This window comes from Anomaloglossus baeobatrachus, chromosome 5 (genome assembly GCF_048569485.1).
Source record: "Anomaloglossus baeobatrachus isolate aAnoBae1 chromosome 5, aAnoBae1.hap1, whole genome shotgun sequence".
In the NCBI taxonomy this organism is placed as follows: Eukaryota; Metazoa; Chordata; class Amphibia; order Anura; family Aromobatidae; genus Anomaloglossus; species Anomaloglossus baeobatrachus.
Genome location: NC_134357.1, coordinates 138,214,444 through 138,227,140, shown reverse-complemented (window position 1 = coordinate 138,227,140; position 12,697 = coordinate 138,214,444). Strand labels below are relative to the sequence as shown.

At 38.4% G+C, this 12,697-nt stretch overlaps 1 protein-coding gene across 1 annotated transcript in view; it reads right to left on the bottom strand.

Annotated features, from left to right (window-relative positions):
- Nucleotides 1-10,243: 10,243 nt before the first annotated feature.
- Nucleotides 10,244-12,697, bottom strand: part of NPFFR1 (neuropeptide FF receptor 1) — a 587,767-nt gene continuing 585,313 nt past the window's right edge. Inside the window, exon 4 of the mRNA XM_075348928.1 lies at nucleotides 10,244-11,946. Coding sequence (XP_075205043.1) covers nucleotides 11,055-11,946 — 892 coding nt within the window. The 3' untranslated portion in view covers nucleotides 10,244-11,054. The remainder of the gene's footprint in view (nucleotides 11,947-12,697) is intronic.

Below are 12,697 nucleotides of genomic sequence, written 5' to 3'. Positions count from 1 at the left end.
TGTACAGCTTGTATAAAAGTGTAAATTTGGTGTGTCTTCTAAATAACTCAACACACAACCATTAACATCAAAACAGCTGACAACAAAAGTGAGTACACCCCTAAGTGAAAATGGCCAAATTGGCCCAAAAGTGTTAATATTTTGTGTGGCCACCATTATTTTAAAGCACTGCCTTAACTATGTTGGGCATGGAGTTTACTAGAGCTTTACAAGAGCCACTGGATCCTCTTCCATCCTTCATGATGACATCACTGAGCTGGTGGATGTTGGAGACCTTGTGTCCCTTCACTTTCCATTTGAGGATGTCCCACAGATGCTCAATAGGATTTAGGTCTGGAGATATGCATGACCAGTCAAGCACCTTTACATTCAGTTTCTTTAATAATCAGTGGTCATCTTGGAGGTATCGATATCATGTTGGACTACTACCCTGCAGTCAAGTATCTGAAAAGAGGGAATCATGCTCTGCTCCAGTATGTCACATGTTGGCATTCAGGGTTCCCTCAATGACCTGTAGCTCCCTGCAGTCAGGAACACTCATGCAGCCCCAAACCATGATCCTCCCACCACAATGCTTGACTGTAGGCAAGATGCACTTGTCTTTGTACTCCTCACCAGGTTGCCGCTAAACACACTGGACATCAAATAGGTTTATCTTGGTCTCATCAGACTGCAGGACATGGTTTTAGTAATTCATGTCTTCAGTCTGCTTGTCTTCAGCAAACTGTTTGCGGGCTTTCTGTTTCATCATCTTTAGAAGAGTTTTCCTTCTGGGAAGACAGCCATGCAGACCAATTTGATGCAGTGTGTGGCATATGGTCTGAACACTGACAGGCGGTCCGAACCTCCCCTTTAATCTCTGCAGCAATGCTGGCAGCCCTCATGTATTTTGAAAAGACATTTTCTGGATATGACGCTGAGCACGTGCACGCACTCAACTTCTTTGGTCGATCATGATGAGGCCTGTTCTGAGTGGAACCTTTATTATTACACCACTGTATCGTCAAGAGGGGAGCCAGCACGATCTGAAAATGGCATGCATCATATAAAAAAGTGCAAATTCACAGATTTATACCAACTGTTTTTATTTTATGTAGAGCAACAATTCTTTTTTTCAGATCCTCAGTGAATTCTTTGCCATGAGGTTCCATCATTTGGAAATTGTAATGACCAGTATGAAAGAGTGTGTGATATAATAATAATAATAATAATAATAATAATACGTTTTATTTCTATACATATCCAACATATTGCGCAGTGCTTTACAATTCAGAGGGGACATGTACAGACAATACGAGACAATACAAAATAACAAAATGAAGATACCAGGAGGAGTGAGGGCCCTTCTCGTAAGCTTACATTCTATGAGGAAATAGGGGAGGCACAAAAGGTGAATGGGGGGGAGAAAAGCTTGTTATATATGGTCCAGCCATCGATTTAATAGGGGATTCAAAACCAGCTATATGAACCTGTCATCGGCCAGAATTTATACAGGTAAAGGGGACAAGAATTGGAAGTACATTTTTAGGAAGGGCAGAAAGGGACTAGATTAGATCAGGGCAGTGAGGTGATAGGCTAGTCTACAGAAATGCGTTTTTAGGGACCGCTTAAAGGTGTGGATGTTGGGAATTAATCGGATTTCTCTTGGTAGTGTGTTCCAAAGCATAGGCACAGCTCGTGAGAAATCTTGAAGACAGGAGTGGGAGGTTCGAATTGTTGAGGATGTCAGTCTTAGGTCATTAGCAGAGAGGAGGGCACGGGTGGGGTGATAGACAGAGATGAGGGAGGAGATGTATTGTGGTGCAGAACCATGGAGAGCTTTGTGAGTGAGAGTGATAAGTTTATGTTAGATTCTGTAGCGGATGGGCAACCAGTGCAATGACTGGCAAAGAGCAGAGGCATCAGTGAAGCGGTTGCAGAGGAAAATGATCCTGGCTGCGGCATTCAGAATGGATTGGAGAGGGAAGAGTTTAGTAACAGGGAGATCAATTAGTAAAGAATTACAATAATCTAGGCGAGAATGAATGAGAGCGACAGCAAGAGATTTTGCAGAGTCAACGGTAAGAAACGGTCGAATTCTTGAGATGTTTTTGAGGTGGAATTGACAAGAATGAGCAAGTGAACGAATGTGGGGAGTGAAGGAGAGATCGGAGTCAAATATAACCCCAAGACAGAGGGCGTGCTGCTGGGGCGTAATGATAGAACCACAAACAGAAATGGTAATATTGGGTTTCGGAAAGTTAGGAGAGGGAGGACACAGAAGAAGTTCAGTTTTTGACAGGCTCAGTTTTAGATAGTTGGAGACAGCGAACAGACAATCGGTTGTATTTTGTAATAGTGCAGGGGTGATGTCAGGAGAAGATGTGTACAGTTGGGTGTCATCAGCATAGAGATGGTACTGGAAACCAAATTTGATGATGGTTTGTCCTATAGGGGCTGTGTATAGAGAGAAAAGGAGGGGGCCAAGGACTGAACCCTGAGGAACCCCGACTGTAAGGGGAAGAGGAGAGGAAGAGGATCCAGCAAAGGATACAGTGAATGAACAGTCAGAGAGGTAAGAGGAGAACCAAGAAAGAACGGTGTCCTTGAGCCCGATAGAGCGGAGCATAGTGAGGAGGAGCTGGTGATCCACAGTATCGAATGCAGCAGAGAGATCCAGGAGGATCAGCAGGGAGGAGTGACCAGTAGATTTAGCTGTTAGTAAATCATTGGAAACTTTAGTAAGAGCAGTTTCAGTAGAATGTAAGCAGAGGAAACCGGATTGTAGAGGGTCGAGGAGAGAATTATCTGACAGCAGATTAGACGGGAGTGGACCAGGCATTCCAGGAGTTTTGAGATGAATGGGAGATTAGAGACAGGTCTGTAGTTAGTGGCACAATTTTGGTCCAGGAATGTTTTTTTAAGTAATGGGTGTATGCTGGCATGTTTGAAGGAGGAGGGAAAGACACCAGAGAAGAGAGAGAGAGATTGAATATTTTAGTTAGATGAGCTGGAGTGACAGATTTAAGGAGATGTGAGGGAATAGGGTCACTGGTGCAGGTAGTAGGGCGACAAGATGCAAGGAGCCTGGTGACTTTTTCTTCTGTGACCGGATCAAAGAGTGAAAGTGAGCTAGATGAAGTGTAGGAGGGCAGACAATGTGTGGTGTTATGAAGCTGTGAGGAAATTTCCTGGTGTATATGGTCAATTTTTTCTTTAAAATAATTGGCCAGGTCATCTGCACTGAGGTTGGTGGTTGGGGCCAGAACTCTTGGTCCGAGGAGGGAATGGAAAGTATCAAAGAGTCGTTTAGGATTGTTGGCTAGAGAGGTGATGAGGGTGTTAAAGTATGCTTGTTTGGAGAGGTGAAGGGCAGCATTGTATGTTTTGAGCATAAACTTATAATGGATGAAATCTTCGGCTAGATTGGATTTTCTCCACAGATGTTCAGCACACCTGGAACACCTCTGGAGAAAGCGTGTTTTAAACGTGTGCCAGGGCTGCTGCCGTCTGCGCTGAGTTGTGCTGCGTGTAGCAGGTGCAGCTTCATCTAGGACGCTCTGTAGGGTTTCATATAACATATATAACATATATAAATGGATATGGATCCATAAGATGGATATAAAATATAACATTTGGTGTTATATTTCATAGAACACCAAATTTTACACACCTGCTATCCATTCACACATGAGACACTGAGTCACATGACACTGGGGAGGGAAAATGGCTAACTCGGCACAATTTCACTGTTTTCACTTAGGGGTATATTCACTTTTGTTGCCAGTGGTTTAGGCAATAATGGCTGTGTGTTGAGTTATTTAGAGAACACAAACTTTACCCTGTTGTACAAGGGTAACTTGTACTGACCACTTTACATTGTATCAAAGTGTTAGATCTTCAGTGTTGTCCCATGAAAATATGTAAGAAAATATTTACAAAAATGTGAGGGGAGTACTCACTTTGGAGATACACTGTAATTATAGCAATTCATATCCAACTAATGTATCTTTTCCCGTCATAATTTTCAGTACATCTTTTAGTTCATAGTTTACTCAAACACATTATTTTGAAACATATGCTCATATTTGATCAGAATAATATTTTGAACATTGTGGAAAATGACCGTGGATGTGTAGCCAAAAAGGGTCGTTCCTTGAAGAATATTCTGTTCCCTAGTTATTTGCAGGAGCAACCATTTGCTTCCGCATGGCTTTCGCAAAAAGGTTTCCTTAAATGTGCAGGTAGTCGCTGTAACGTTTGGATTTTTGATGCAAATGAGAAACAGAAATTTTCATTACCACATGGAACGGATTTCAGTATAAATGATTTCATCAACTGTGATTCACACCATGTCATTTATTGTATTGATTGTTGTGCCGTTCATATGCGATATATTGGTTCCACCATCAGAAATCTCAAGAGGTGCATTGCAGAAATATTTCAAACATTATCAGCAATAAACATTCTTAAGCTGGTGGAGTAACAATTGTGTTAACTTATATAATGGTGATACCACTAACCTGATCTTCAATGGCATTGAAATTATCAAATCTCCAAAAAGGGGAGAAAGATGACAGAGATTGATCCATGATTTTCTCGATACTGACAATATACATAAAGTATGCAAATGATATGAATATCTTTTTTTACGTGTATTAATTGTTTCATTCATATTTTTGCTATTGTGTGTATGTCATGTTTTATTCATATACTGCTGATTCTTTTAAATGGTTAAACTCAGTTGGTGTTTATTTATTACCTGATTATTCTTTATATTGTGTGATTGGTTCATATAAGTTTAAATAGATTTCTCATGATCTGTTTTTTTCGTATGCTTATGACTAAGGGCTTGTGATATACTAGAAAACACATCAAGGTTTTGTCATGATTCGTCTGTGCAGAGCATCTCGCAGACTATAAGATTCTCTTCTGCGTTTTCCTGGTTACAGACCTAGCAGTCAGTGACACGATTCCTCTGAACAGAGCATCTTGCCTTTGGAGATGCTCTGTTGCGCTTTCCTGAGTTACTGAGCTAGCAGTTTGATTGACAGTGCAGGATTCCATCTTGGTGCTGATTACTCAGGTGTTCCACTTTCCTGGTAATTGCTAAGGCTTCTTTACTGAGCATGCTCATCCAGGACCTTGCCAGTTGTATTTTCTGGTTCTGCAGTTGTGCTGTTGCTTCTGTCTCTGCTAGTGTTCTGATCTTTGTATACTGACCCTGGACTGTTATTTGACTCCTCTCTGCCCACTCCCTGTTCTTGCCGTGATCCCCTGCCTTTTGATCTGGGACTGTTTCCTGACCACATTTCTGTTTTCTCCTTGTACTTATTACATGCTCTCCTGGATTTCTGACCCTCAGATTGTGACCTGACTACTCCTCTGTTTACTCATTGTGCTCATACGTGTCCTCCTGTTATCAGACCCCATCTTTCCTGACCACTCTTCCGTCTACAGTGCCCGTAATTAGTGACTAGCATCACGGGATTTTTTTAATATTTTGACCATGGATTTACCTTTTTCATGAATGGCTAAATAAAGGAGTTTAATTTTATCTAATAGTTGGGACGACCCTTTCCTTCAGACATTAATGTTTTAGTGTATGTGTATGGTGTATATGTACTGTTATCAAATACTTCAAATAAGATTAATTTTGAGCGGCCAGCCTTCTTGACACCCTCATTGTCAAATCATCACATTCATTTTGGTTTTAATACTTAGATTTCATTTGAACTTAGGTAACAGCTATGCGAAGTGTAAAAAAATTAAATCTTTTATTTTTTAACATCAGTTTCAAAATACACAGACAGATATTACAAGCAATCGCTGAAACAAAAATTTGATTATCTATGTAATTCACACCCTGATGTTTGATAAGAATTGGCTTTGGGAATTCTTCTATAAGACATCCATAATGTAAAAATGCATTCTGTTTGAAGGTAAAAATCTGTGCTGTACATAGTAAAATGAATAAACCCAAATACATAAAAAAGTACATAAAATACATTATGATTGTACCGAACAGTTCTACAGTCAAGGGTTAGAAACAATTCTTGATTTATTCTTCCCCTTTTCGGAGTATCCCTTTCCTGTCCTTTACAATCACTTTGTAATTACATCCATTTTACAACCCCTTTTAGAACTTTTTCATCTAAATTCTATGTTTATATATTTTTTTTAAATATTCTTTGTGAAATGTCCAAGTAATATTGCTTGATGTATACATTGTACTTTTATTTAGCCATTGGTGGACAGGTAACTGTCTCTGGAAAGCAACACTCCTTGTGAATCAGATTTTATCAACTTTAAATTCTTATGTTAAACCTTCCTGTATACCAGCCCACTCAAACCCAGCATTTTTCATTGCTTTTTTGTCAGCGATAAGTATGAAAAGGTGCAGATTTTGTGATGATTTTTTTCACTTTGACTTCCTATTTGGTTTTATAGTTTTTATTTTAAAACGCAGCATGCTCAAGGTATGGCATTTAGAAGCAACCTTTAAAAATTGCGTGCCTAGAATTTAAGGACAAGAACAAAACACATCAATATTCTTATAAACACATGAAATTCACTTGTACTTTGTGCAAGTGGACAAATGTAGAAAAAAATGCAACTCTGTAATTACAAAACATACCATTCCATATATCCATACTTCATGATGCCAGACTTCGTAAAAATGTCCCAACGTATAGCAGGGCCGTGCCTTGTACCTACACAGTGGTACCATCTTGAATCTAAAATGTTTACACAGATGTTTTTACAAAAAAGTTACAGTTATCATAGAAGCCCTGGAAATCGCTTTTACAGCATGCTTAAAACCCTCAGTAGCTGCTATTATATGTGTCACTAAAAATTTACATTATAATTTGTGCAAATGGATATGGTAAAAGTAGCTTTCCTGTTTGAAACCATCCTCTGTGATCCTGAAAGCCACTAACAACCTCTGGTAGAACCAATCTGCCCTTGTAGTGCATGGACAATATTTCATGTCAAAGGCTACATGTTATACAACAAATTCCCTGTAGCTGTCAATACTGTGTAACCATATAACCAGCTGACTGCTGCAGCGCCTCTAATATTGAAGAGGTTGTGTAGGATAAGACTACTCCCTTAAAATGAATTTGTCATCAGGTTTTTGCTACCTTATCTGACAGCAAAATAATATAGGCAAGGGAATTCTGAATCCAACGGTGTATCACATAGGTTACTGGCTGAAGCTGTTCTGAAACAAGAATTCAGGAACACAGAAATGCTGTCCCAGCCCACACCTGGCTCCCAATAGAGATTATGCATTGGCTGTGACTTGCAATCATAGCAGAGGACATGTCAAACTGACCAGCATGTGAGTTTCTAGCCCTGCAATGTTAATCACAGGGCAATAAACTCTTTAGTTTATGTAAACAATTGCACACACACTGATCAGAGACGCACAGTTGCTCTTTGTTTATTAATCTTTGCAGCATGCTTTCCTCAGCTTACATAGTAAAAACCTGCTGACAGATTCCTTTTAACTGTTAAGCCTGTGTTTACACACCTGAAAGTTATGATTGAATCATAAACACTTTCTTCACATGAATGAGGAGCAGTATGGCCGCAGAGCTATGGTGCTTAGAAATTACATTCTGGCCACCATGGATTTGCTATTTTCAAAACTTAGAATGTTAAACAAATAAGGCCTGATTTAGAACATATTTTGGGCATATAGTTAATATCAATTTTGTTTTGGAAGATACTATATTTGCAATATTTTAAACTTGTTATATTAAGTAATGGGTAATGATAATAGAGAAATAATTTCTATATCATATAACAATGATTTCATGCATAAATAAAGAATTGAGGAAATTCTAAGCCAATATTACATTGGAGCTTCCTCCTCCTCTGTTTATTGGTGATGTGCTTGAAAGGAGGCCCTCTTTCTGTCTCAGTTCATTAGCTTTGTCAGCCGCCTTCCTGTCACAGCTGATGCAGAAAGAATATTGAAGTATAAAGATATCGTTAGTATGATATAAGGTATATGCACAGTTATTCCTTATTACCAACCAAGGCTAAATTTATACTTATGAGACTTTAAAATAATAATCTATGTTGTGTTGAGCTTTACATGTGTTGAAACCTCCCTTACTTACTTGTCTTTACCTATATTAGAGTTAACTATCTTTATCCTTACTTGCGCAGTGTCTGGCCATGGCTTGCTGCGGTGATTTATTTGAGTGTAAATATGATTTTACAACAGCAATTATCTGGTAAAGATAAATCATTGTCCAAGAAAAATGTTGGAGAATTGTCACTCCGCCTTTTTCTTTATATTTTCTTTTTCACTTTTTATTTTGAAATCCATTGAAGGGGTTCTCAACTACTAGGACAACCCTTTCCCAATTTGAGTGTTAAAATAAAAACACTTATATTCATCTCCAGTGCCATTACAGCGGTCTTGGCATTTGTTCTTTCGGGGCTCACATGTAGTTGTTACATATACAAAGCGGTGACTGATCCTGTGCCGTCACTGCCCCGATGACTGAAACCCAAACGCTGCCGGGAGGAAAAAAAAAGGGTTTTCCTCCGGCCGCTTTGTTGGATATACATGCACCATGCAGCTTCCAAATGCTATTAACCTGCAGATTAACCCCATATCTGCAGGTCAATAGCATTTTTTCATGTGGCAGGTTTCCATCAATCATAGACTCACTACCTTTAGCAGAACTCTGTAAAGCAAAAAACTGTTAATCAGAAATACCACTTACAGCACTGTAGGAATATGTAGAACCGTGTATGGTCTACAGACTGGTAAACATAGGTACAATACACCTTTCAGTACGAAGCAAAGAAATAGAAACATAACTTTACAAAAATATAAATCAAATCTCATAATGGCTTTTCTAAGTGGTTAGACTGGATAACCCCTGTTATGAATCCGTGTAACCATTTGACTTTTCGGCAATAACATGGAGCTTCCAAAAGTAATGTGCTCTTGGCTTTTATGCTATATTTATATCAAAACAATCTCAGCAATTACTTAGATCACATTTTCTGTTCCTCAGTAATTTAACATTCCTTTAAAAGTTCTTTTCTAATTTTATAAGAATACATTGTATAATGAAAGGTTCTGCCCCTAACAAACACTAGTTACAAAAGGATACCGTTACACTCTGTAGTGCTAAGACGTGTGTAACAATGAATATGGGAATGTAGACATCCATTACTGCTATGAAAATCATGTAAAAATTGAGATACTTAGCACACAAAATTGGCCAGGTTTATGGGAGCCCAACAGTCAACGGCAAGGTGACCTCATTTTTGTTGGGTCCCTATCACACTAATGCCTCTCTTTGGGTTAAAAAACCTACTATTTATCTGCGGACAGGAACCTGCGAATGAAGGATTAAAATCGCCTGAGGCTGAAGAGCAGGAGTGCTCAATCAGAAGGCATAACTTTATAATCTAAGAAAAAGACTGATGGCACATCCTATGCCATCAGTATTTTTCTTTTCCTAATAAACAAGTACACTTTGGGTTTCAGATTCTCTCCTATTTCAAAAATAGTGGAAATCTTAAAGTGATGATATCTACCTGACCCAAGTGCATACACAACACTAGACACCTCTGATACACATAAAGAAGTTGTCCGCCTTGTACATTCTCTTCTTAGTAGAAGGATCTCCCAGTTAAAAGCGAATCACAGGAGCACCACTGCTTTGAAGGGACTCGTCCTAATGATAAGCTGGTCTCAGGTAGCTCTAGTAATGAGCAGCAAGTCCAGTACTGCGCCACCTCAGGACAAAAAGGAGCACTGTTCAGTTCCTGTTCAACCCAGTGTGCTGCATGAATGTGTAGGTTCTTCAGAGAGGTAGAAGGAAACTTTTATCAGCCATTAGAAGTTGCTAGTCCTTAACATATGATTTTCGTTTTTTATCTCAGAATTTCTTAATAGGGTATTTAAAAATGTGTTTTCTAAACTATACAACCCATTGATCAAAGCATGTACCTTCATCACAGTCACATCATAAACAGGCCAGGCGCATAGTCTGTGAACCATTTCAATCTTTCAGCATCAAAAAATTATGAAGAAACCGTAGATCTTTTATTTATACAATGATTATTCTTAAAAGTTGATAAACTCTTTTGATGTACTGTAATCATGTTGCTGCTGAGAATGTGCTGGAATATGTACATCAGATAGAAAAACAATTTTACAGACAATATATATCACGACAAATATGACTCACCTATGATGACATGAAAATTTAATTAAATGTTGATGGTGAGTTAAAAGTGTTTATTCCCTTCCTTGAGTCAGTTAACAAATAACTAAAAGGGATCAAATTGATACTGTGTTGATCTTTTAGGAATTTTCTGAACCCGACAAATTTTAGACCACCATTTTACAAATTGCAGATGGTTGCATCGGCCGGAGACAGGTCAAATAACCCTAATCTTGCAAAGCTAATCTTCCCCATAAAGCTTTGCAATCATCACATCACATGGTATAACACAGCTAATCAGTAGAGACTATCATTGCCTGTATAAAAGCATAAGCAGGAAATGCAGTGGCCATTTTATGGTTAATCTGGATAGTCACAACTCACAGCTTGGTTACAGAGATAAGAAAAAGAAAGCTATAAAACACCAAATAAACTGTACATATAGTGTGAAACAGCACAGCAGTGAAGAACTATTACCATCCAATTACCCACAGCCATTTATGTTGAGCTCACTTTGACATTATTAAGCCTGTGTTTGGGTTAAAGAGCTTGAAAGAGGTTGAACACAGACAGTCCTAGGAGACCTCAAAGGTTAATACATGTCTTTTAAGGATAATGGAAGGCTTAGCAATACTTTTGATTCAGGTTGAATCAGTTACCTGGAAAAATTTGGCTAAGCTGGTGAATTTTAATTTCAAAAGGTTCAATCATCTCTATAAATAAACCATCATTAGTCGGAGTGATATTTCATGTTGATATGAAAACCAAGTCTTAAACATCTCACCAAGTCTTTAAGATCACTTTGATTGACACAAAATGTACCTCTTTTGGCTGACATTTCTGTTACACATACCACACAAAGAGAAAGTTTTATATATCCCATGCTGGTATGCTGACAGTGTTATTCGAGCTTTTATTGTCTAAGTCTTCAACTACCATACCATGATGGGCAATCCTTCCACTCCTTAAGGAGAACATACCACCACCCTTTGCTGTGGTACTGTTGCAGGAGTCTGAGCCATGAGCAGAATCACTGGGTTGGACTTCAACAAAAATCCTGTTTCGTACACCAAACATAAATCCACTGTTATTCCTTTCTGAATATGTTTCCTTGTGCTCTCTATTCATTGAGCAGAACTGAACTTTAAATGCTTCCTGAAAACCTCGACGGAAGTTCTCATTAAAGTAGCCATATATAATCGGATTGATGCTACTGTTGAAAAATGCCAGCCAATGAGCAAAAGGGAATATATATACAGCAATAAGGTTGAGTTGATGATCATTAAGATTTCCATAATCTGTGAGGAGCATTAAAGTCCAAAGCGGCAGCCAAGAAATCGTAAAGAACAGTGCTACAATAATTAACATGTTTATAACTCTTACTTTCCTCTTGGATACCCTACGACCTTCTTGTTCTTCAGACATGGATCCTCGAATGGTGGCAGATGATTTGAAAAGTTTGAAAGCAATGCGAGCATACATGATGACAATCAAGGTCAGAGGAGCAAGATATATATGTGAAAACAAGACCGTGGTGTAAATCTTTCGCATTTCTTTGTCTGGCCATGCTTCCCAACAGGAGTAAAGGGGATAGAAATTATTGTAATCGTCTACCATGAAGTGATAATCATCCTTGGTCACCGTCAGGGTTACTGCTGATGGACACATTATGATAAGAGCTAACACCCATATGACAATTATTGTAAATATAGCCTTTCTTAGAGTCAGCTTCTGCCGGAATGGATATACAATACAGCGGAACCTACAAAGAAAAGAAAACTATCATTAGTATTCCCTCTATAAATCATTAAAACACCATCTAAAAATTTCCTTTAAATTTACATGAGTTGCCACATCAAAACAACCCCTATTCATATGTCTGGTCAGGGCTAATACATGTAATAAAGTGGATCTCACTTTGGAAGACGTCCAATCTATGCATTGTACAGTATATATGGTCTACTGATTTACTCCTACTTAAAACACAAGTAAAAAAGTAAAATAAAAAAGTTATTATTTTCCCTAGTTACATGATAAGACAATTTGAAGTGAGTTTCTTAGCAGTTTTGCAGGGTAAACAATGACAGCAATTCATATGAGACCCACTAAAACTTTAAGAACATTAGTTGCCTTTTGTTCTTTTTTAGTTTCAGTAGTGCTGATCCCTTGGGTGCTCCTCCACCTCTTTTCTCTGCTCTTGAGTTATAGTTTGTTCTTGGTCGGATGGTACAGCTGTGATTCAAGAGCAGAGATGGAGAAGGAGGGTTGTGAAGCATATAATGCAAAGATTGGAGGACACTTCAACCTTAGGAACTGCCTCCAGAACATTTGTAAGAGTGGCGTGTAATGGGATATCATTGCATTTCTTCAGTCGTACTATGACAAAAACTGTTTAGGAACTTATGTATATACAGGGTTTTTTTTCAGCTAACTTTATATATCGATGTCAAAATGTATTCAGTATGAAAACTTCTCACAACCTCCCTTTAATTAAAGGTTAGTTTGTTTCCTTT